A 25404-nucleotide genomic window follows, 5' to 3' on the forward strand; every position below is an offset into this window, starting at 1 on the left:
CTCTGGAACAAACTCCCTCTCTCCTTGAAGAGTTTGACGGCTCTTAGCCTTTTCAGGAAGTAACTCAAGACCTGGCTTTTCAATTGATTCTCTGTCATCTCTGTTTCCTGCTGTCCTCATCCCAAGCACCATGGCACCCCCTGGAGTCTTTGCAAGCGATACCACTTAATCAATCGACAGCGGGCTGTAGGATGGCGTTCATTCACCAAGAAAAGTTTGTAAAAATGGAGGCCAACTTGTGAGTTTTTCAATCCAATTTCACTAAACAAATGATTAAAAAGTCGTAGGTTTCTTAGTGCTTTGTCAGGTTCATCTTTCTTCACTTCTGCCTTCTACTATCTTTATTGTTTTCAGTCTTACCCATTCCTGATGATCACAGTCATATATTATGCCTGTAATCCTCCTTGAACAAGGACAATTATTTCTCCATCCTGTCCATTACAAGTAGATATCTCAATCCTATATTATGTCTGAGAATCTACCTGGGCAGGACTTGCACAGGGCTGTTTGGGAAGATGAAAATGTATTAAGATCACATAAGTTCAGATAACAGACCTTTTTGTTTAGTTGCACTAATCTTATAGTTTCTGCCCCAGAAAAAAGTAAGAATGATTGTGTCATAAAAAACATATACATTCCAGATGATGTAATGACTCCACAGGCTGTTGCAGAAAGAGTCTACCCGCACCTAGAAAATACCATTGGCAATAAGGGTCCCCAACTCAACATTAAATAACACTCAAATATCAACTTTAGGCGTGTTATGGAAATACAATATTATTGACCTGAAATATCAACATGGCGTTTTCAGAAAATACATATAAGTAGTTCCCCATACTGGATATTCATGTTGAGTAAATAAATGTGATCCCCCCCAAAAAGCAATGTGTCTTTTTTAAATAATGTGTCTGCTCTAAAACACCAGCTTTACATTTTAAGTAAAGCTATCATTTTAGTTCCAAATTCCAACTTGGCATTTTTATAAAGTACTCAGAGTTGACCCTATCATAGCTTGAATCTGCCTCACATGCCCATGTATCACATGCACATGCCAGGGAGGTGCATCATATGTAAGTGGTAGCCACTGAATGTAAATGACGCCTTATTTATGCAGGATTCCAATGAGCATCCATAGGTGGGCACCATATGTTGAGATAACATCGTGCCAGAGACAGTCACTACTACACCTAGAAGGCCAAAATCCTGCTAAGGATGCCAACATTAAGCCAGTATAGAAATAAAATGGGAAACAACACTTACAACGCAACTTTTACAACGCACTACCTTTACAACAAAACTTTTACAATGCAACATCCATTACAACGCATGCCATTACAACGCAACCATTACAACGAATGTCACTACAACGCATACCACTACAACGCATTTAATTACAATGCAATCATTACAACGCATACCATTACAACACATACCTACAGTATCCAACACTTACCCTACTGTTGCACCCCCTGGAGTTAGAATAGTAATTTTTACCCCTACACTATCCAATACTTACCCTACTGTTGCACCCCCTGGAGTTAGAATAGTAATTTTTACCCCTACACTATCCAACACTTACCCTACTGTTGCACCCCCTGGAGTTAGAATAGTAATTTTTACCCCTACACTATCCAATACTTACCATACATGCAATGTAATGGTATGCGTTGTAATGGTATGCGTTGTAAATGTAGTATGCGTTGTAGTAGAATGCGTTGTAAAGGTAGTTTCAAAGAATTAGTTTTAATGGCATGCGTTGTAATGGAATGCGTTGTAATGGATGTTGCGGTGTAAAAAAGGCGTTGTAAAGGTATGCGTTGTAAAAGTATGCATTGTAACGACATACATCCAAATAAAATAGATATAGAGAGTGATTATTAGTCAAATAACTTACATATATTAGACTAGCTGGAAAAATACAAACAAGAATCTTAAGCAAGAACTGAGATACCCATACAAAGATCCTGGCACACACGCATATTATTACCATACCTACAATGGACAATCAAATCTCAAAGGCGAGACAATCACCTTTGCAAATTTCTCACTGCCAGACAGAATTATGATAATTACATGAATAGGTACCAGTCAAGTCCAACACACCCCACACATTAACATCTCATACCAGGTAGATGTTGAAAAACAGGTAGAAGAAGAGGATGAATCCGGCAGGGATGTAGTAGGCGATGCTTCCCAGCTGCTGGATGTAGACCACCACAAAGTACAGGTTGATGACAAGGATCAGAGAAATGATGAGGCTGGCTACCACTTTCCCAACACTGTGGAGAAGAGGGCAGGAGAAAGAAGAAACATGGTCACTATGAAAATGAAATGAAATGAAAAATAATTTATAAAGCGCATGGCTGCCCATGGGCGTCCCAGCGTGTGGTTCTGTAAATCTCAAACCTGACTGCATTTTAATTTTGCCCTCACGTAGGCCAGTGAAGTAGGCCCAAAACAAGTGGCTTTGCCTTCTGAGTTCGTGCATATATTAATTTGGGTTTCTCTGACTCTGGATGAACTGCAGAGAGAGTAACCCTTTTCACCTGAAACTGACCTTTTGCAAAACCTGTTTCACTAGCTGATCTTGTCTGAGTTTTTCAGTCACTGTTCAGGACCTCGTTAACCTTTAGTTTCTTTGCGCATATCTTATCTTAAATAATATCTAAATGGTTTTTTTTCTTAAGACTTTCTTTTCTGACACATGGGTTTTTGCCATGTGTCGTGACTGCCATCTGGTGTTACTTTTTATGTAGGCCTCAGAAGTTAGTCTGTGAGCAAAGCAGTCTGACCTATTGTGAATCATATATATATATATATATATATACATTAACCAAGGATTTCTTTGTGCACTGGAGTTAATTTCAGAAGCTGGCCTTTAACCTGGAATTGACCCTGCCAAGCCAATTTCCCTGCAAGATCGTTATTTACTTTCCCAATCACCATTCAAGACACTTGTTAACTTTTAAGTTTCTTTACGTCTCTGTTATCCTGCACATTATCTGAAACTACTTTTCTTGACTGTTTCTTCATTTCATGGGTTACGCTTTCAATTAAGGGTTTGTGCGGGCCTTCCAGATTATTATTTAGATATGCCTAAATATTAACTTGTGGTTTGGGACATTTTAAATGAGCTTTACTGTATGATGCTGTGTGATGCCATGTATTTTCTATTGGTTGAATTTTGGTGCAGGGGCGTGCATTTTAAATGTACCTTTTTGTGTATAAATAGGAATGTCTCGCCTTAGTAAAATTGAGCAGTTTCTTGAGTTGTACACCGTGTTGTATTGCTGGGATTTCTACTACTAGCTGCAGCTAATAAATTTGATCTCTGACGCCACCACCTAGAAGTATTCCGTGTCTCTGTATACTAAGGCAAGGGAACCCAGAGGACTTTTGGTGGGTCCCTGACGCCGCTGGGTATTTGAAACCCCGGTTCTTCAGTTGGCGTGGCCAACGTGGGACGACTTCAGTCGTACCGGTCCAAGCCCAAAGATTGCGAGGAGCCACGTGAGGAAATTCTGGAGGAGGGCCCCCACTTCATCGACCCCGGCATGTAGACGGGGACCAAAGGACTTTTCTGCGAGGCTTCCCGCTTTCCAACGGCTGCGAAGGACTGCTGCCCTGACTGTCGCTTTGTCTTGGACCCTCAGATTGATGTTTGTAAAGCGAGATGATAAACGGTCTTCTGGTGGCGTGACAGATATTTGGTTAAGTATAAGTGGGTCGCTCCCACGACTTTGTCTGGTTCCTTGGTTTTGATTTGGCTGGTTTTGATTTGGTTGCTGCAGTACCCAAAGCCGAAGGGCTTGTATATTTACGAGTGTATCATTTTTTGATTCCCTTTGAAGTTTGAAACCAGACTAGTGAGCAAGATGCCTGGTCTTGGTAAATTTGGTAATTGGTTTGTTTGCGGTAGTAACAGGGATTCCCGATTGGAGGATTCATGCCCGATACCTCCGGTTGGAACTCCGACTTATGAACTTTACTCAAAACACGGAGTATGGGTCCGCTACACTAAAAAAGATGGTGTTTTGCAATGGCCCCCACATGGTAGTTTTGAAACAGAGATTTTAGACAATCTATAATTGAAAGCTATTTAAGAAGAAAGCCGGGCCGGCGATGTTTGACTCTTTCCGCCTTTGGCGTAAGGAAGCCAAACAGAGAGATATTAAGCAAGCAAAGAGAGATAGGAAAGATAAAAATATGTCAGTACTACAAGCTGCTAGACAGTTTAAGGAAGATGGAGAAGAGCGTGCGAGTGAAGTCTTAGATAGACAGCATTGCATGGCCATAGATAAATGTTATCCGGCCTTGCCGTCTTCTCCTCCGAAAGTGATGGAAGACCCTGAAAAAGATCCTTTGATCTCTCATTTACTGAGATTGCCTCCTCCCTATGTGCAGGGTGCTACTGCGCCTCTATTACCCCCGGTTGTTCCACCCTTTGTTGTTCAACCTCCTGCTGTTGTTCAGCCACCCGGTGCTCCACAGATGGTTTTGCCTTCTCCTGCACAACCCATTCTAGGGTCGCCAGCCTTGCTATCAGCTTTGCCTCAAACTCCTTTGCCTTCTGCTTCTGCATCTTCGACTTCTACTGTTCTTGTCCCTACACCTTCTTTGCCTCAGAACACTTATTCTCCTGTTCTTATGTCTGCTTCTTCCCCTTCTGCTCGAAAACGAATGACCAAGACTGTTGTTAATTTATTGTCCCCATTGTTTGGGTCACTAAATATGACCCCTGTTTCGGAACGTAAGCAGAGTCGTAGTCAGCTTCCTAGTTCTGAAGAACAGACAGTGTTGGATTTGTTGGCTCGTAGATGGATTTTAAATGCTCCGAGGTATGATTTGCCAGCAGTTATGGATGTTTTATTTCAGTGGGAACCGCCTAAGCAAAGGTATGTTTTTGATGTAATGTGTACTTTTCTGCATCAGGAATGGGAAGATAATGAGGTGGGTCCGATTCCGCAGGATGTGCTCGATGTTCAGTCAGATTTTGCCAAAGGGATGATAGTGGAATCTGATGTTGCAGATGCCGTAGAGACGATACTTGCTTTCAGATCTAGGCTTTCGCCTCAGACATTGTATGAACCTGATTCCTCTGTTAGGAGGAAAGTGAGACAGTACCCTATGAGAGAAGTTCCTCCGGTATGGAAAGAAGCAGTTCAGGCTAATGTAAATCAGGGTATTCAGGCCGCTCCGGCTCATTTTCAGCGAGTATGGGTGCATGTCCCTTGGAAGAGAGCAGAGGTCTTGGCTCTTAAGCAGACCTTACCTGACCCTCGTAAGAATCCTGCTGGTTATTACAAAGAGTTGTCCCAGACAGTTGAAGCGTGTATTATGTATTTAGCTGACATCGATATGTTGATGGGTAATGTAGTCCCTCAACCCTTGTGGGCGAAGATTCGTCATGAGAATCATGCTGCTGAATTAGGTGATACCTGGGCGAATATTGTTGCTGCAGATGGTACACAGGAGGGAGGTGCTAAACCTGAACCTCTAGTTTCAGAATTACCAGGTAGAATTATTAATCTGATGAAAACGATGATGCCCGCTTTACGAGTGAATTGGGATAAGTTAGCAGCATGTAAGCAGAAGAAAGACGAGAGTGTATCTGATTTCTTCACTAGGTTTGAAGAGACGTTTATTGATCATAGTGGTCAGGATATGAGTACGGAGGGTGGTCAAAGGTTGTTTGTGGATAAATTTGTCTTTAATTTGCTTCCCGAACTTTCTAATAAGTTAAAGAACTCTGAGAGTTCATGGGCTGTCTCTTCGTCGGCCCAGATATTGGCTACTGCACAATATTACGAGAATAGGGATAAAGATGAAAAGGATAAAGTGGAGAAGAAAACTAAAGAGTTAAAGACGAAAGTTCTTTTGCAGAAAGCTTATCCGTCTCGTCAGAATCAGCCTCAGTTTCAGCAACCTCCACAATATCAGAGATTGTTACAGAAGCCTGAGCCTTATGTTCAACGATTCTTTCCTGGCCCTAATCAGTGTGCTTATTACAGAGAGGAAGGTCATCACAAGAATAGTTGCCCGGCTTTATTACAGCGTGCGAATGGTGTATCTGGTCAGAGAGGTCGTGGTAGTTTTCAGCAAGCTCATAGGAGTAGGGGACGTGGTGTGTTTCCCCAGAATGAGCGTTCCTCTTCCCCACAGAATTCTGCGAATGTTTTTCACAGACAGAATGTTCCGAATGGTCAGTCTGCCCAGTATTATGTTGAGGATTATTATGTCGAAGGTGAGAGTTCTGGTTATAATGATAACTAGGACAGCCAAGGACAAAGTGAGGGAGTAGTGTCAGTTCCAGTAGACCAGAGTGGACCTTATGTTGAAGTGAATACATCAGGTGTGGTAGAACCTTTTCTTTTGTATACTGGTGCGATGAAGAGTTCTATTATGCACTCTAAACTTCCTGGCGCACCTTTGTCTGGCTTGACCAATGTTTCAGTAGGATTTTCAGGCGCCCCAGTTCGTAATCCGGTTTCTAGTCCTTTGTCCCTTTCGATTGGCCCTTGTGAATTGGAAGCTCCACTTATTTTAACGACTGGTTGTGGTGAGAATCTGTTGAGTTTGGACTTGCTGAAAAGATTATATGCGACATTGCATTGTTCTCCTTCAGGAGTACAACTTACCCTCGGTAAGAAAGTGATTTCTCCAATGTATTTGTCTAAGGATTGTTTGCCACTGGAATTGCGTTTGCTTCCTGATACACTTTGGGCTACAGGTCCAAATGATGTTGGTCTTTTGCAGATTCCACCTTATGTTGTCACCCTTAAATCGAATGCTAGGCTACCTCGTATTCCACAATACAAGATCTCGAGCGATGGCGAGAGAGCTCTTTTAGCGATTGTTTATGATCTGGTTGAGAAGGGTGTAGTTGGGGAAACGAGAGGTAATGTTTGTAACAGTCCTGTTTTGCCTATCCTTAAACGTACTGATGCTTCTCAGCCACCTGTGTACCGGTTTATGATCGACCTTCGAGAAGTAAATAAGATAGTCGTGCCACAGTTTCCTGTGGTACCTGATATTACTGCTTTGTTGACTTTGATTCCTGCCTCGGCAGCTTGGTTTTCTGTCATCGATTTGGAGAATGCTTTCTTCAGTATTCCTATTGCTGAGGCGAGTAGGGATATTTTTGGCTTCTCATTAGGAGGCCGAAGCTTCCGGTTTAAGAGAGCTCCCCAAGGTTATTGTGAAAGTCCCTCCATCTATAGTCAGGCGTTGAAAACTCAGCTTGACGGTTTTGTGTTACCTGTTGGTGCTACTCTTATTCAGTACGTCGATGATTTGTTGGTTACTGCTGATGATGAAAAGATTTGTAAAGAGGCTACTCTTTCTTTGTTGCGGTATTTGTCTGACCTTCATCATAAAGTGTCACCTTCAAAGTTGCAATATCGTTGCCAAGAAGTGACCTACTTAGGTCATCTCTTGTCGAATGAGGGAAGGAGATTGACCCCAGAACGAATTCAAGCAATTACGCAAATGAATGTACTATCCACACAGAGTGAAGTGCGTGCCTTTTTAGGTATTACATCGTATTGTAGACAGTGGATCCCCAATTTTTCACTGTTAGCGAAACCTCTGTTAGCATTGACTCTGAAAGATACTCCGCATCCTCTTCCTTGGTCTGACGAATGTCAGAAAAGTTTTTCTGAACTACGCAATGCATTGTGTTCGGCTCCTGTGTTGGGTACTCCGGACTATAGTAAGCCTTTTTACGTTGTACGTGCACGAGAGAGAAGGTTGTGCGTTGTCAGTGTTGGCATAACCATTTGGGGACAAGCAGCGTCCATGTGCGTATTTCTGCTCTACGTTAGACCCAGTTGCTAAGGCGTTGCCGAGTTGTCTGAGAGCTACAGCTGCAGCGGCTGTTTCTATCCGACAGTCTGCTGGTTTGGTATTGGACAACACGTTGATTGTGATGGTCCCACATGCAGTGGATACCTTATTAAACAGAACTAAGACACAGCACCTTACTAGTGCACGTCTGTCAGGTTACGAGTTGACATTGTTGGCTAGTCATGTTCACATTAAAAGATGTAATGTGCTGAATCCAGCTACGCTGTTACCGATCTCTACAGAGACGGATCCTCAAGAACAGCATGATTGTTTTCTTCGTACAGAGGAAGAAACAAAAGCTAGTGTTGACCTCAGGGATACTCCCCTTTGCGAATGTTGATGGTACCCTATGGGTAGATGGTTCGTGTTTTAAGCTTCCGAATGGTGAAACGACTGCAGCGTATGCTATTACAACTTTACATACAGTTGTTGAGACAGCACGCATACCACAGAATTCTGCGCAAGCAGCAGAGTTGATTGCATTGACTAGAGCGTGCGTGTTGTCAGAAGGAAAGCGAGTGAATGTTTACACCGATAGCCAGTATGCATTTGGGGTTGTCCATAGTTTTGGGCGTTTGTGGAGAGAGCGTGGGTTCCTTACTTCGCACGGAACCAAAATAGAGGATGGGCAGTTGGTGAATGAACTTTTGGAATCTCTCACTCTCCCAAAGCAGATTGCAATTATGAAGTGTAGTGCGCATAAGAAAGTTGTGGACGATGTTGGTCGAGGGAATGCGTTTGCGGATGAAGTTGCGAAGGAAACGGCGAAAGACATGATGAGCCGTATGTATGTTGCAGGCCCAGCTAATTGGGTTATGGCTGGTGGAATGTGTGAAGACACAATAGAAAGTGTGAAAATGATTCAGGCTGAAGCTACTGAGAAAGAAGTGAGTGTTTGGAGAGAAACTACGGGTATGTTGGATTCGACAGGTTGTTGGGTTGAGTTGTCAAAACACCAGCGATGGCTGTTGCCGGATACGTATGTGCTCCCAGTGGTTACAATGGCTCATGGAATGGCTCACATAAGTTCGAAGGGAATATGCAAGTTGTTGGCTCCAGTTTGGCAGAATGCTGGAATTCCGAAATGTGCAGAGAACGTGGTGAAACATTGTATGATTTGTTTGAAGTATAATCCTGGTAAGGGAACTCCAACTGCAGCTGGTCACTTTGCTCCTCCGACGTATCCGTTTGAGGTGATACAGCTAGATTATATACATATGGAGAGATGTAACACTTTGAAGTATGTCCTTGTGGTTGTTTGCGCCTTTTCCAGGTGGATAGAGGCCTACCCCCTAAAGGATAATACTGCCTTGTCTACACCCAAGGTTTTGCTGAGAGAGTACTTCCCTAGGAATGGTTTGCCGAGAATTGTATGGTCGGACAATGGGAGTGAATTTGTGGGTCAAATCATGAAGAAAGTGTGTGCTGGATTGGGAATAAATCAGAAGTTCCATGCAGCGAATCACCCCCAGTCTGCTGGACTTGTTGAATGTTACAATGGTACCTTGAAGCTGAAATTAGCTAAGGTACAAGCGAGCACTGGTCTTACATGGCCGGATGCCTTGCCGTTGGCTCTTTTGTCAACAAGGACGACTGTGCATTCTCGAGTGGGACTTAGTCCATATGAAATTGTGTTTGGTCGTCCGGCCAATGTTTGGGGTGTGCTTCGTCCTAAAGAATACAGCAGTATTGAGTACCCTATGTTGGTGGATTACTTACATGACTTGACTGCTAAATTACGTGTTCGCCACCAACAGGTCTATGACAGTTTGCCGACAGCTACTACAGATCCAGGACATTTAATCCAACCTGGTCAATAGGTCCTCATCAAGAACTTCCAGCGTACCAAGAATTTGGAGCCTAGATGGACTGGTCCCTATTTGGTATTGCTGGTCACTAGAACTGCTGTTAGAGTAGCTGGCAAAAAGAACTGGGTGCATGCCATAAATACAAAAAAAGTTCCTTTGCCTTTACCGTATGATCAGTGGGTGAGGGATGGTATAGCTGATACAGATTGCGAGCGAGTCCCCACATTCGTTCCATTTAGTGATGCTCATTTGACATGGACACGGTCAGAACGCGAGGATGACAATGTGCTGCAAAAAGCTGTTCCTCCACGTTTGAGATTGGACACTACCGAACCCGAACTTTTGTTTACGGACCAAACTGTGCCGACTAAATCACGTTACAACCTCCAATCTCGGAATAAATAAAGAGACTTTGAACATTATTTTTTTCCACACTGAGATCAAAAAGAGACAATTTCTTCGAGTATTTTGCATTTGACTTTGTTTTTCTTTTTCTCTTGCTTTTTCTGAAATTATATTATGGTTTTCTGTTAAATTTTTGATTGGTTACCATTTGCCAGTTGCAGGGTCACGTAGGAGTACCAACGGTTCAGTTTGTGACCTGAGTAGTGGCAGTAGGTCTGCAGGACTTGCAGTGTCCCTACGACCTGCTAATAATCACAGCTGAAGTACTCTGTCAAGATTGCGTGAGCGACATTAGAAAATGGAGATTGTATTGAGGAATGACGATAAAAGGCAAGAGATGAAAAACCGATATTATAGAATGTTGTTCTCCAAGTGTGGTATAGCTTTATCTATTTTAATACTTTTATGTATTCTATTAGCTACTATATTCTGGTTTGTTTCTTCTACACAATTGACGTCTACAACAACTTCCCAACCTACTCTTTCTTTTTCTACTGTTTCTCCACATGAGTTTCATACGTTACCTGAACATGAACAGACATGAAGATCAGAATTTGTGAACAATTTGTTTATACAGATGTTGCATCAGCATCAGCTAGTCATAAATACCACGAATTGTTGGGTGTGTGGTCTTATGCCACATACTACAGATAAGGGAATGCCATATTTGGTTTTGCCTTTTTCGCCTAATGGGTCAGTTTGGGCACTCCAATCAATGTTTATCTATGTGAATGAAGCCTCTCCTGTACGTTCCGTCAAAGACAATGCAAGTAATAATGCCTTGATACAGGGAATAGTTGATATGATTAGAGATATCGATGTGTATAACGCTATCCCTGGAGATGAGGTACGAGCATATGTCGGTTGGAATATGACGACATATAGTGATAGCTTGACGGAGAAAGAAAGACAGCGAAGGTCTCCTCCTATTTGGAATATACCACACCGAGGTCATCTCTGTTTGCAAGGTAATGGTCAGAATCTGAGAGCTCAGCTTGGCAAGAGTGTGTGTGTTCACACATACGTTTATACGTCCCAGAAATCTCCTCCGTTCGTGCCAGCTAAAGGCACGTATTTTGTTTGTCACGATAGAGCATACACAGGGTTGCCATCTGATTTTTCTGGCACATGTTATGTGGCATTTTTGCTTCCCCCTACATACACCGCTGTTTTCGACTACCATAAGACAAGATATGGTAGAGGTGTAATCGATGCGAAAGATACTGTCGCACAAGAAGCTGGAGACTTCTTTAAGGGTTTCCTACCCTTTTGGGGTCCTATGGCTAATAGTAGGAATATTCGTCAGCTTACGAGAGTGGTTGAGGCCACTATAAATGAGACTGCAGGTGCCCTTAGCAATATTACAGCTGAGCTTCAAGCGGATCGCCTTATGACATTACAGAACCGTTTTGTTTTAGATATTATACTTGCAGATAGAGGTGGGGTATGCAAATTGATTAAATCTAGTTGCTGCGTTTTCATACCAGATAATGCCCCGACAGTGTACCAAGCCATCTCTAGACTACATAAGATCTCTGAGTCTATTCATGTGGACGAAGGAGACTGGTCGTTGATGGGATGGTTATGGGAGTCATTGTCCAAATGGGGATGGAAGATTCTGACGTTTCTTGGTATGGCGTTAGCTATCCTTTTCTCGTGTTGTTTATGCATCCAGTGTGGTCCCGCCATTTGTAGTCTTTGTGCTATGATCTGTGTGAGAAGACCAGTCTCGAGAGAAGTGAAGGATAATAAGATGATGTTACAGCAACACCTTGATGACCTGATGAGAATAGATATAGACCTAGATTCAGAGTGACATGAGTTTAGGTTATTGCCTACGTAATGGCAAAAGGAGGGTCTGTGGTTCTGTAAATCTCAAACCTGACTGCATTTTAGTTTTGACCTCATGTAGGCCAGTGAAGTAGGCCCAAAACAAGTGGCTTTGCCTTCTGAGTTCGTGCATATATTAATTTGGGTTTCTCTGACTCCGAATGAACTGCAGAGAGAGTAACCCTTTTCACCTGAAACTGACCTTTTGCAAAACCTGTTTCACTAGCTGAACGTTGTCTGAGTTTTTCATCACTGTTCAGGACCTCGTTAACCTTTAGTTTCCTTGCGCATATCTTATCTTAAACAATATCTAAATGGTTTCTTTTCTTAAGACTTTCTTTTCTGAAACATGGGTTTTTGCCATGTGTCGTGACTGCCATCTGGTGTTACTTTTTATGTAGGCCTCAGAAGTTAGTCTGTGAGCAAAGCAGTCTGACCTATTGTGAATCATATATATATATACATTAACCAAGGATTTCTTTGTGCACTGGAGTTAATTTCAGAAGCTGGGCTTTAACCTGGAATTGACCCTGCCAAGCCAATTTCCCTGCAAGATCGTTATTTACTTTCCCAATCACCATTCAAGACACTTGTTAACTTTTAAGTTTCTTTACGTCTGTTATCCTGCACATTATCTGAAACTACTTTTCTTGACTGTTTCTTCATTTCATGGGTTACGCTTTCAATTAACGATTTGTGCGGGCCTGCCAGATTATTATTTAGATATGCCTAAATATTAACTTGTGGGTTGGGACATTGTAAAATGAGCTTTACTGTTTGATGCTGTGTGATGTCATGTATTTTCTATTGGTTGAATTTTGGTGCAGGGGGGTGCATTTTAAATGTACCTTTTTGTGTATAAATAGGGATGTCTCGCCTTAGTAAAATTGTGCAGTTTCTTGAGTTGTATACCGTGTTGTATTGCTGGGATTTCTGCTACTAGCTGCAGCTAATAAATTTGATCTCTGACGCCACCTAGAAGTATTCCGTGTCTCTGTATACCAAGGCAAGGGAACCCAGAGGACTTTGGGCGTGTCCCTGACGCCGCTGGGTATTTGAAAACCCGGTTCTTCAAGCGCTAATGAGTCAGGCTTACCAAGGAGGAGGTAGGGATTCAAGGAACCTTTGGAAAAAGGAAAGTTTTCAGTATCACTGCCATACGACTGCCCAACCTCCATGAAGACTCTAATTAAACACCAGCATCGCGGTCACTATCACCACCATACAAATTCCCAGCCATGCTGAAGAACCTTAAATAATAAACACAAGGAGATGATGGACGGACCGCTTAAACTTTTCAGACACTCACCCCCAGTTACAGATCTGGGTTAAATCTATCATCATTCTTCATCTCACTTCACCACCTCAGTTCAGACATGGCCATATGCAAATCAGTATTGACCCTGTGCCTCATGGGAACAGTCTAGTCTGAACTGCCAAGCCAGGTCTTCCCTGAAGCGGAAACAAGCATCCTGGGACCGGATTCTGGATAACGCCCTTCATCAGCCAGGCTAGCTTGAATCCAGTGGCAAAGTGAGCAAGGGAACTTTAAATAATAACCACTACTTCTGTGGTCACATTTAAAAAACATGCGAATGTACAAACATCTTAACGACCTTTAATATAAACCAATGCTTCAATGGTTAACATCACCATCTACAAATGTCCAACCACTTTTAAAACAATAAAAATAACCAGCAACTCCATGATCACTATTGCCACCATACGACTGTGTAACAACCCTGAAGTCCTCCAAATAACCTCATGTATTGTGGTCACAATCACCACCAAACAAATGTTCAACCACCCGGAGAGATTTAAACAATAATCACTGCCTTCATGGCCATCGCCATCATACAAATGCCCACCCACACTGACAACTTATCAATAATGACTACCACCATCATGGTCACTATCACCACCATAAACATATCCAACCACTCTGAAAATCTTTGAATAATAACCACTTCTTTCATGGTCATTACCACCATTGCACGAGTTCCCAACCAACCATATTGAGGACCTCTAAATGACCGCCATCTCCATAGTCACTGTAACAATCCTACAGATGTCCAACTAGCCTGAAGACCTTTAAATAATAATCCCTGCCCCTATAGTCATTAGCTCCATTGTACTAATGTCCATCCACATGAAGACTGCACAACAATGACTACCACCAACATGATCATGATCACCACCCGACAAATGTTCAACCAAGCTGAAGACCTTTAAATAATACCCACTGCTTCCACGGTTAACATCAACTTTGCAAAAATGTCCCTCTGAGGACCTTTTAATAACAACTACCCCTTCCACAGTCAATATCACCACCGTACACATGTCGGCCAACCACGTTGAAAACTTTACCTTATTCACCTACATTATAACTATTACCACCACGCAAATTTCTATCCACCCTGAGGAACTCTAAAAATTAACCACTGCCATCATCATCACAGAAATGTCCACACAATCAGGACAACAGCATCATCAACCACTGTGTTCTCCCTCCCTGCTGAACACTCAACATCTCGCGTAAGAAACAACTTCTTCTAAAGAACTGAAGGGACGATTTTCATCATTATGTTCCTCCTGTAAAATTTCGATTTCCTTTGGACATTTCTCTTTCGACAGATGGGATTTTCTGTGCTAAAGAGAATGCAAAGAAGGTTTCTTTGTAAAATGTAATAAAAGACACCTTCAATATTGTCATAAGGAAAGCAATTGTTCGAAAACGTTGTCAAGTTTATTTAGGATTTTTCGGTACTAAAAGCATAAATTTTTTTATGCTACAGGAGATATCCTTTTCCTATCAGGGGATTGAAAATGCCCTAATTAGAGTGATGAATGTCAAGCTACAGTGGTATTGTACAGTTCCCCATGTTGTTCTATGGGGTGTACGGACCTCTCATGTCAGAATACCTGTTTCGGGCACAAGGTGGGTCAGCAGCTAACGGTTAATGATGTTACTGGGCCAAGGGCTGTATTTCCAGTTTGGTGAATGGGATACTCTGTCACAAATGTGGTGGATGTCGATCCGCGGTATTACAAGTACATTGTAGCCGAGATCACCTAATATATGGTGGACAGGATTTCTGCCTCTTTTAGAAAGATTATCCCATCTGCTAAACTCTAAGGGCCTTATTTATGAAGGTCTTGCGCCATCGGTGCGTCACTTTTAAAATGGGAAAAAGTGACGTACCAGTGGCGCAAGGCCTTCATAAATGAGGCCCTAAATACGGCCCCATTGTGTTTGATGATGTCAGTATCATAGGTGAACTGTTCTCTTTTCTCTTTATGCTGTAGATGGCACGCCTATATTTATATTAAAAAATTCTGCAAGTGGTTTGTCATGTTTCTTAGCTTTTTCATGTATTGTGCTGCTGGAGAGAGAGTGTGACTGTAGTGTATGATGTACACAAGCTTTCAATATTTTAGGGTTTTTTGTGCCAGTGATCTGGGTACAGAGGAAGACTTTGAATACCAATACATATACACTGACAGCAAAGCAACACAGTGTCATCCATGATAGGGGTTTACATGGGTAGTGCAGAAAAGGGGAGAGAGGCACAGACAGAGGTGGGGATATTGCATGACAGGTTAGCTTGGTTTAATATGGAAATTGACCAGGTTGTGTTATTTGTGTATAATGGAAACTGGCCAAGAGATACTAAGAGTTTTTTTTATTTCAATGAAAAACAGCAGGTACAAATGTATTCATGCACATAAAGTTGCTGTTCCTGTAGACAAAAAACAATATTTTATGTAAAGTATAGATATTATAAAAACAATATTTGGAAGTATACCTTTTCACACATAACTACAGGTAAAGCAGTAAACATTTATGTGCAGGGGCGTTGCCTGTTTGATCAGCAAATGTGATTGCTAAATGTTATCAATATTTTTTTTATCTATGACGGATAAAAATGACAAAACATACTTAAGAGTCTACGGACTGATTACAAAAAGTTGGGAATTCCGTACAGAGAGCTGTACGGAATGGCAGAGCTGTATGGCAGCTGGAATTAACATCACTGGCCGGGATCTCTACTTAGAATTCCACCTGATACCAGTTTGACCCTTCGGAATGGGAATAACTTTACAAACATTGAATTGCCATGCATAATTCCGCACTGTTTTCCCTATTCCAAGGGGATGTATGACGTTAGCAAGCATACTATTACCACGCATACCTTTACAACGCGGTATTTACAACGAATACCGTTACAACGCATAGCGCTTTGAGGTGCTGGATAGTGGTAAGTATAATTTTATATTCCAACTCCAGTCCCCGTGGACACTAGGGAAGGTGTTGGATATTAAATTAAACTTATTCCCTATCCTAGAGCGCCCCCCAGCGCAATGCGTTGTAATGGTATGCGTGGTAATGCCTGCGTTGTAATGGTAGTGCGTGGTAAAAAATGCGTGCTAAACGTTGTATACCATTCCAAGGTGTTCAACGCTCCCATTTACCACCTTACCTGTATGATCCCCCCTGGCTGTCAAAAGAGGTCAGACAGTGACAGAGGGGCTGAAGAGGGTTTAATGGCCACAGTTTCTGCTGGTAAAACCGGGTCTGGCGGTCCTGCTCCTGGGATAACTACACGCGCAGACACCAGATACAAATTCTGCCCTGCTGTACTCGTAATCACGCCTTTGAGTGTTACAAAACAAATTACAATCTTTTAACGCCCCTCAATAATAGTTTTGTCCCCTTGTTATCCTAATAATATATAACAGTGGGTCCGGGGTTCTTCAATTAGGTATCTTGAATTGTTCCGTATGTCAGTGTATTGCAGAATCGTCACTGGTATGATTTTAACTTTGAGTTATCTACATTTTCTGTTTCACAGGACTGATAGTTCAGAGCAGCAAGTACTTCCACATAGATAATGCTAGGCTCCCTCGCGGGACCTGTCACAGCCCTGAAGTGATGTGACGGAGGGACGTATCCATCCGCCCTGCACCACCCTCCTGAGGGCTCCGGCACATGCGCAGGATACAGCTCCTAGCTCTCACTTTTCAGATTGCTCATGTGTGACATTTACATCATTTAAGCGTAAGCATGAGTGACCCCCTGTGGGACACTTTCTGGCATGTAAAACAGGGGCGGCTCTAGGCTCGTGGCGGCCCTGGGCAGGGAGCGTAGGTAGGGGGACCCGGAAGAGGGGGTCCGGGTGGGGCGGAGCCCCACAGAGCTCAGGAAGGGGGTCAGGGTGTTTGGCAGTGGAACAGAGCCGGAGGCCGGCAAATCCCTGCCACTGGGGCCGCTATGGAAATATGTATCCATCCTCAGAGGATTATTATATTAAGGATATAGTTCAAGTTCAAGTTCGGGAATTTGTATAGCGCGCTACTCACCCAGAGGGTCTCAAGGCGCTTGGGGAAGGGGTTCATTATTTGTCGAATAGCCAGGTTTTAAGTTCTTTTCTGAAGGAGATGTGGTTTTGAGTGAGGCGGAGGTGAGTGGGGAGCGAGTTCCAGGTCTTGGCAGCCAGGAAGGAGAAGGATCTGCCACCCATGGTGGATTTTCGGATGCGCGGGACTGCGGCGAGGGCTTGATTGGACGATCTTAGTTGGCGGGTGGGTTTGTAGAAGGACAGTCGAGTGCTGAGGCATTTCGGGTCCTAGATTGTAGAGGGCCTTGTGTGCGTCGGTGAGAAGACGGAACGTAATTCTTTTGTTGACGGGAAGCCAGTGGAGGTCTTTTAGGTGTCCGGTGATGTGATCTTGGCGAGGGACGTCTAATATGAGTCTCGCTGATGTGTTTTGGATGCGTTGGAGTTTTTTCTGTAATTTTGCTGTGATTCCTGCGTATAATGTATTATCATAATCCAGTCGACTTGTGACCAGTGCGTGGGTGACGGTCTTTCTTGTCTCGAGGGGGATCCAGCGGAAGATCTTTTTGAGAATGCGAAGTACGTTGAAGCAGGAGGATGAGACTGCGTTGACTTGTCTGGACATCGAGAGAGAGGAGTCTAGGATGAAGCCAAGGTTGCGTGCATGGTCTGTGGGTGTGGGTGCTGTGCCCAGAGCGGAAGGCCACCAGGAGTCGTCCCAGGCAGATGGGGAAGATCCTAGGATGAGCACCTCCGTTTTGTCTGAGTTGAGTTTTAGGCGGCTGTGTTTCATCCATTCGGCTACTTCTTTCATGCCTTCGTGCAGATTGGTTTTGGCGGTGTTGGGGTCTTTGGTGACGGAAAGGATCAGCTGGGTGTCGTCAGCGTAGGAGATGACTTTAAGGTTATGTTGACGCGTGATGGATGCAAGTGGGCTCATGTAGACGTTGAAGAGGGTGGGGCTGAGTGAGGATCCTTGTGGGACTCCACAGATGACTTCAGTGGCCTCTGAGTTGAATGGGGGAAGTCGGACTCTCTGAGTTCTCCCAGCTAGGAACGAGGTGATCCAGTCCAAGGCTTTGCCTTGAATGCCGATGTTGCTGAGGCGTTGTATGAGGGTGCTGTGGCAGACTGTGTCGAAAGCGGCTGAGAGGTCGAGTAGAATGAGGGCCACTGTTTCTCCGTTGTCCAGTAGATTTCGGATGTCGTCTGTTGCTGCAATGAGGGCGGTTTCGGTGCTGTGTTTGGCCCGAAATCCGGACTGAGAGGGGTCGAGGGAGTTGTTGGATTCAAGGAAGGAGGCGAGCTGGCTGTTGATGGCTTTTTCAATGACTTTGGCCGGGAATGGAAGGAGGGATATGGGTCGGTAGTTTTTAAGTTCAGAGGGGTCTGCTGTGGGTTTCTTCAGAAGGGCGCTGAGTTCGGCATGTTTCCAGCTTTCTGGGAAGGTGGCAGAGTTGAACGAGCAGTTGATGACATCACGGAGATGGGGTGCGATGATGGAGTCGGCTTTGTTGAAGATGTGGTGGGGGCAGGGGTTGGTTGGCGAGCCAGAGTGGATTGAGTTCATTAGGCGGATGGTGTCTTCAGTGGTGATTGGGTTCCAGGCGCTAAGGATGTTACTTGGTGGAGTGGGATCTGAGGGGGGTGGGGAGTGTTGATCGCTGGGAGTATTCCGGAAGCTGTTGTGGATGTCTGCAATTTTGTTGTAGAAGAAGGAGGATAACGCATTGCAGAGGACTTGGGAGGGAGTGATGTCGTTGGATGCTGCGGTGGGGTTGGTGAATTCTTTGACAATGTTGAAAAGTTCCTTGCTATTGGGAGTGTTGTTGTCGAGATGATCCTTGAATGCTGATTTCTTGGCTGAACGAATCAGTTGGTGGTGTTTGCGGGTGGCTGCCTTGAGGGTGGCCATGTTGTCATTGGTTGGGTTTTTTCTCCATGTTTTCTCCAGGGTGCGGCATAGCTTCTTGGATTTTTTTAGGTCATCACTGAACCAGGGAGCCTTTTTGCTTGCTGATTTCATCTGGTGCTTTTTCAGGGGTGCTAATTCGTCAGCACTGTGGGTGATCCATTGCTTGAGATTGGTGGCCGCTTGGTTAGGGTCCAATGAGAGGGTGGGAGGGTTTTGGTTGAGTGAAGCGAGGAGTTGGTCGGAGGTGATTTTGTTCCAGTTTCTCCGAGGAATAGGTTGTGGGCGGTTGTGGGTCAGGGTGGTTTTGTAGCTGAAGTGTACACCGCTGTGGTCCGTCCAGTGGAGAGCTGTGGTGTGGTCGAAGGAGATGTGCTTGCTGGAGGTGAAGATAGGGTCGAGCGTGTGTCCGGCTATATGGGTGGGGGTATCAACAAGTTGTTTGAGTCCGAGGTTGTTCAGGTTGTCCAGAAGGGTGGTGGTGTTGCTGTCGTATTTGTTTTCAAGGTGGTAATTGAGGTCTCCTAGCAGAATGTAGTTCTCGGAGGCGAGGGCATGTGTGGTGATGAATTCTGTGATGTCATCGCTGAATTGAGTGCGGGTGCCTGGAGGCCTGTAAATGAGGGTGCTTCTGAGTGTGGTCCTAGGGTCGGTGTGGATCTGAAAGTGGAGATGTTCGGCGGTTGTAAGATTGTCTTCGGAGCTAGTCGTGATTTTGATGGTGTTCCTATGAATGATGGCGATGCCTCCTCCTGTCTGAATGGTGCGGTCTTTACGGATGATCTTGTAAGAGTCCGGTATGGCTATGGCGATGCCGGGTGCTGAAAATGTGTTCATCCATGTTTCTGTGAGGAAGGCGATGTCCGGTGACGCAGTGTCGAGTAGGTCCCAGAGTTCAGTTGCGTGTCTGTGGACTGAGCGGGTGGTAAGCAGTATGCATTTCAGGCGGTCAGAGTCGGTGCTTTGTACGGAGGGAGTGGATTTGGTGAGGGTTCTGGAGCAGTTGAAAGTGCAGGAGAGGCAGGCGAAAGGGCCGTGGGTACGTCCAGGGATGGCAACGCAGCAATGAGGTGTGCGTCCGGAGTTGAGGGCAAGGAGAGTTGCGGCATCATAAGTGACTCTAGTGGGTTGGGTGTGGCGGGGACCAGGGGGACGGGCGCTGGGCGCGGTCCAGGCACAGACGGGCGTAGACGGGCTTACCTTTGGCGCACCTTCGGCGCGTATGGGGCGCGACCGCTGCGCGTGGACGCTGCGCGTAAATGCATCTGTCATATAAGGATAGTGGGAGGGGCGAGGGGCGAGGGAGGATGATCTTGGAGGCGGGGAGCGGGGCGGAGAGCCGGTGCTGGGGGTCGCCGCAACAACAACAAGATGGCTCAAGTCAAGTTAGGGCACAACACAGGCAGCAAAATTATTATTAAATCTAAACAGTGCTCTTAGTCGGGGCTCTGGCACAAGCAGCGCGAGCAGCGCCAAAATAATCACTTTCCAGCACTTAGAGGCACAAGCAGCGCGAGCAGCGCAAATATAGCCAATTTCCTGCTATTAGAGGCACAAGCAGCGCGAGCAGCGCAAGTTATGTAAAACCGTGCTAGCTGTTCAGTAAATAATGCACAGGCACAGGCGGTGTGATCAGCGCTACGATACCAGCAGCGAGCAGCAAGGGGAGCGACCTCCTTCGTGGATCTCGGGCGTGGCAGCCCCTGGGGTTTGGCGGCCCTGTCCAGGTGACAGACCGGATGGATTTGTGCTGGAGTGTCTTGAGTTAGTTCTATTCAACAACTTTTTTCGAGTTTAATGGTGCCTTACATCAGCAAATCAAAGGCACGAGCATGGGAGCTTCCTGTGCTCCCAGTGTCGCGAATATCTATATGGGCGAATGGGAGAGGAAAAATGTCTTCAATGAAGCGGCTCCATTTTTTGACAGTGTTGTCATGTGGAGACGCTTCATTGACAATATTTTTTTTCATTTGGAGAGGGGACGGTGACTCTCTGAATGAATATGTGCTTTGGTTGAATGCCAGTGATTCCAATCTTGTATTCACAGCCAATAGCAGTACACAATACGTAGAAATTTTGGATATTTTAATCTCAGGGACCCATGGAGTGTTGGAAGTGAGTTTGTATCGCAAACCAACAGCAAAGAATACAATCCTCCAATACCAAAGCTATCATCCAAACATCCAAGAGGATTCAATCCCATTTGGTGAGTTTTTTCGAATTCGAAGGAATTGTACCAATATGGTAGATTTTCATCGACATGGCGACGCATTGAAATCAAGACTTCTGGCTAGAGGCTATCCCAAACGGCTAATCCGCCATGCCTACAAGAGGGCGAAATATTATAACAGAGATGTCCTATGAAGGAAACTTGTACTGGCAGGTTGATACAGTGCATTTTAACAAAGAGGTAGATACCAATCAAACTAGTGTAAACTGGGCCCTTTATTAGACTTGGTGGCTAAAAAATCCCTACCCCTGACTACTTTTCTTCTCTTTTTTAATCTCTGCTAACTTTTTCCTGAGTATACTCGTGCATTTATATTTATATACTTGGGGTCATAAAGTGGCACTTTGTGTATAGAATGTTGGTGTGGTGTGTGTGGTCCGCTTCATTGTTGTCTCAATAAGCTTTGTAAACTAAACACGGGCATACATATGAAATTATTTTACACATATATATTCTTTTACAGACACTAATTCCAGGTTGCGAGACACACTGTTGAAATTGCACCCAGCTGGTCCTGATGAAGGTGGTCTTCATTGCAGTTTTTCCACCGAAACGCGTCGGCCATTCCTCTATTTAGATCCAACCTTCTGGTAGTACAGTGGACAACTGGTGCAAAATAACAGGATGTCTTTTGGTTGTTGTGGAGTTATGTATGATTAGGGTGCGTGAGTGAGTGGATGTGTCTGTGGTTCTCAACCTGGATTATAATAACTGTCTTGTTTTTTAAAGAGATTTGTAAAACATTTTTTCATGTAATGGAATTATAAAATGTATTTTTGTATATGTATCTAAAGAAAATGATATGAAATACAGTGAATAAGTATCTGTTTTCAGAAAAAAAGAAAAAAATTATTCAATGAATGATAAAAAGACTTTAAAAATAAAAACGAAGAAAATAACTAAAAAAAAGACGATTATGTGGTTTATGTATGCCTTTTATATTAGAGGTTGTTCCTAGTAGTAAAGTGGTTTAGGTCAAGAGGGAGTTCTTCTTCTTTTTTTGTTTCTAATTGTTTTTCCCCTTCACTCTCTGACCTTAAAGTATTTTGGGAGGGGGTCCCTACTCATATTCAGGTGCACAGTTGCACATGCCTAAGGCCGGCCCTGTGTAAAACCAAGCAGAGAAGTCCACGTAAAGTGATAAGTATCAGAAATGACCCCCTTTGGGCGATGTAATGCTCCAAAACAGCCCTGAAACTGGTGCAACCCCCTGAAATGAGATCACCAATCTACGGGCTGCCGAAACGAATCGATTTCTAATAAAGACAGGTAGAGACCTGATGATAAAGGGAGCAGGTAATGACATTCATGGAGGTATATTTCAGGGGTGATAGGAGTGTCTGGGGTTCTAGAGGGAAGACATACACATGCTACCATGTGACGTCTTAGAGAGTGAATGCTCTTGAGTGCACATGCGGGGCAGACATGGGAGAGTGCATGGGGTAGCTGAGGAGCCCTCTTGCACAGGCTTCAAGGCCTAGAGCAAAAGGATAGCATTACTCCTTACTTACATAAGGCTAAGGAGTTTGATATTACAGGACACATAAAGAGCCATTCAGTGCAGACCTAAACCCATACCATGTCATATTATCCACAAAGAGGGGGAGTGAAAAGGTACTATTAATAGACCTAACTTCCAAGGAGAATGCAAAGCCCCTACTTTCATCAGAAGGCGAATTCCCAGGCAGCTTAAACCTGCAGATACCTGTCCTACCACACTTGGGACGGAGGTTGGCTAAGTAAAAAAATAGGAATGTTAAAAGATCATTTATTAATCTGAAAAAGTCTAATGCAAAAGCCTCACCCATACCTGCATGCGCTTTTTTTTTTTTAGAAAAAAATATGCCTGGGATGGGGGTGCAAAAAGTAATTGACCCCCAGTGTTGGAGTGACTAGGGCCAACTTAATAATATGTTCCTTCTGATTTGGTGCAGTCTCCCTGAGTGCTGCTATATTCACTTGAGCTCTTCGTGCAGAGAGGGGGGCGGGCTGGGCCCGGAGACAGCAGCCAATGGTCTGTGGCGTAACAAAACTTGAGCGGGTCCCCCTGTAAAGTACACAGAGCGCCCCACCTCCCCGTCCCACCACCTACCACTTTTGCTGACGGGCCCTCTGTGGATCACCCCCGCACCGCGGTTGTTCAGGGGGCTTATGTTACGCCACTGCCAATGGTTACTGTGTGGGAGTTTCATTGGAGTAAATAACTTGGCCAGGCCCTGAGATGGTCTCTATAGCAACCCACCTCTACTGGACCTGGGCCCGGCTCCAACTGGGTGTCTTCTCATAACCACCACTGGAACTTAAAAAGCTGTAGCGCCTCCTCAGGCATAACAGGAGCTAGCTTCACAAAGCGTGACATAGCATTTTACTCCTGTGATGCGGATACCAGCACTAAAATGCATCACTTTAACCCGTGATGTGTGTTAGTTGGTAGGTCTGGGCGGTAAATACCGCTCCGCTTGCGGAATTTGTGGAATTTGGGTAATTTTACAATCCGCAGACGACGTGGAAATGCCATAAATTCCGCGATCCGCAACTTCGCAGAATTTTTTGCTTGTTTGCTTTTTCAGAAAGCATGTTCACAAGATATTTCCCCCAAGCACGCAAACATTGTTCGCGGACAGGATTAAAGCATCGCGAACGGGCAGAACAACCAATTCTGCGTGTTCGCGGAACTCTGCGTGCTCGCAGAGATTTTTTAATATTTTGCGGAGCTAGGCGTAGCGCGACTACACAAATTCCGCCCACACCTAGTAGTTGGTAGATTTGCCACTTGAAGTGGTGTAAAGCCACGCCCTTTCCCCGGCAGCCCTCTTTTCACTCTACTTACATTCCGTTGGTGAAGTCGTGCATCAGGGGCCGCATGCTGGTGAAAGTCAGAATCGGGAAGAGAGCGAAGGGCAGCTGGGGGAGAGAGGAGGAAAGGTCAACATTGGCCAATCATCATACACCTTAAGAATAGCCATTGTTACGGGCATTAAACGGCAACAACTTCAAACCCCAAAAATAGTAAAGGCGCTCTTTATTTCGTCCTTAAACCAGGCAAGCCTGAAGTGAGAGATGTTACCTTTGACCGACCCAAAAGCACTAATTTTATTTATTACAAAAGGAAGATAAGCGAAACCAGACACGTTAGGACTCAAAACTGCGACCAACAGCATTTACCCACTTTCCTCCGCCCAGCTTACCAGAGCAATGACAGTTATGTTGCTATGATGTGGAATATAAGTTGTGACAGCCCACGCCTGGTGAGGAACGGCATAAGATACCGTTTGAGGGCCTTTCTGCAAGACATGAGTTTAGGGATGTTTCCAGTCTAGGATACAGAGTATGGGAGAGGAGGGCTCTAAACCAGCCTTGAAGGGTGATCTCTTGAAGTAAGGGCAGGCAGGCGGCTTTGTTCTGGCAGAAGGGATGTCTATATGTTCACACAACACCACACCTATGTCTGTATGTTTTCACAACATAACCACAATATCTGTATGTTCTCACAACACCTATGTTTATATGTTCTCACAACACAACACTGATGTCTTTATGTTCTCACAACACTACTGTTTGTATGTTCACATAACACCATTGTTTTTATGTTCTCACAACAGAACACCATTGTTTTTATGTTCTCACAACACAACGCCGTTGTTTTTATGTTCTCACAACACAACGCCGTTTTTTGTATGTTCTCACAACACAACACCGATATCTGTATCGAGGGTTGACTGTGCGAATGGACTGTATTTAAAAGCCCATCATCATGTCTCAAATTAACTACAGACTTAGCAGAATGCCGCGACTCGTACTCTTTTTAAAATCCCTAAATATCACTGGGTTTCTGGGTCCATTAGAAAGCTTCATCGGCTCCCCGTGAGGCGGAGGCTGCGCTTTAAGGCTCCCTGTACTGTTTACAAGGCCTTGCAGGAACAAGGACTTGAGTTTTTGAAGAACAGCTTTTCTTGGTCCTCACCTCCCAGATCCCCGCGTTCTACCATTGCTAGACTGATGTCAGTACCTAGGTTTTGGCGTGCCTCTTGGGGC

At 44.3% G+C, this 25404-nt stretch overlaps 1 protein-coding gene across 3 annotated transcripts in view; it reads right to left on the reverse strand.

Moving 5' to 3' along the window:
* The window catches only part of SLC11A1 (solute carrier family 11 member 1), a 247802-nt gene that overhangs the window by 10257 nt on the left and 212141 nt on the right, over positions 1 to 25404 (reverse strand). For all 3 annotated transcript variants that reach the window (XM_086954462.1, XM_086954461.1, XM_086954463.1), the window contains exons 13-14: positions 24200 to 24273; positions 2126 to 2279 (exon numbers count right to left, since the gene is read on the reverse strand). In XM_086954462.1, coding sequence (XP_086810588.1) covers positions 2126 to 2279; positions 24200 to 24273 — 228 coding nt within the window. The remainder of the gene's footprint in view (positions 1 to 2125; positions 2280 to 24199; positions 24274 to 25404) is intronic.

The sequence above is a fragment of the Lissotriton vulgaris genome, chromosome 2_1 (genome assembly GCF_964263255.1).
Source record: "Lissotriton vulgaris chromosome 2_1, aLisVul1.2, whole genome shotgun sequence".
Lineage (NCBI taxonomy): Eukaryota > Metazoa > Chordata > Amphibia > Caudata > Salamandridae > Lissotriton > Lissotriton vulgaris.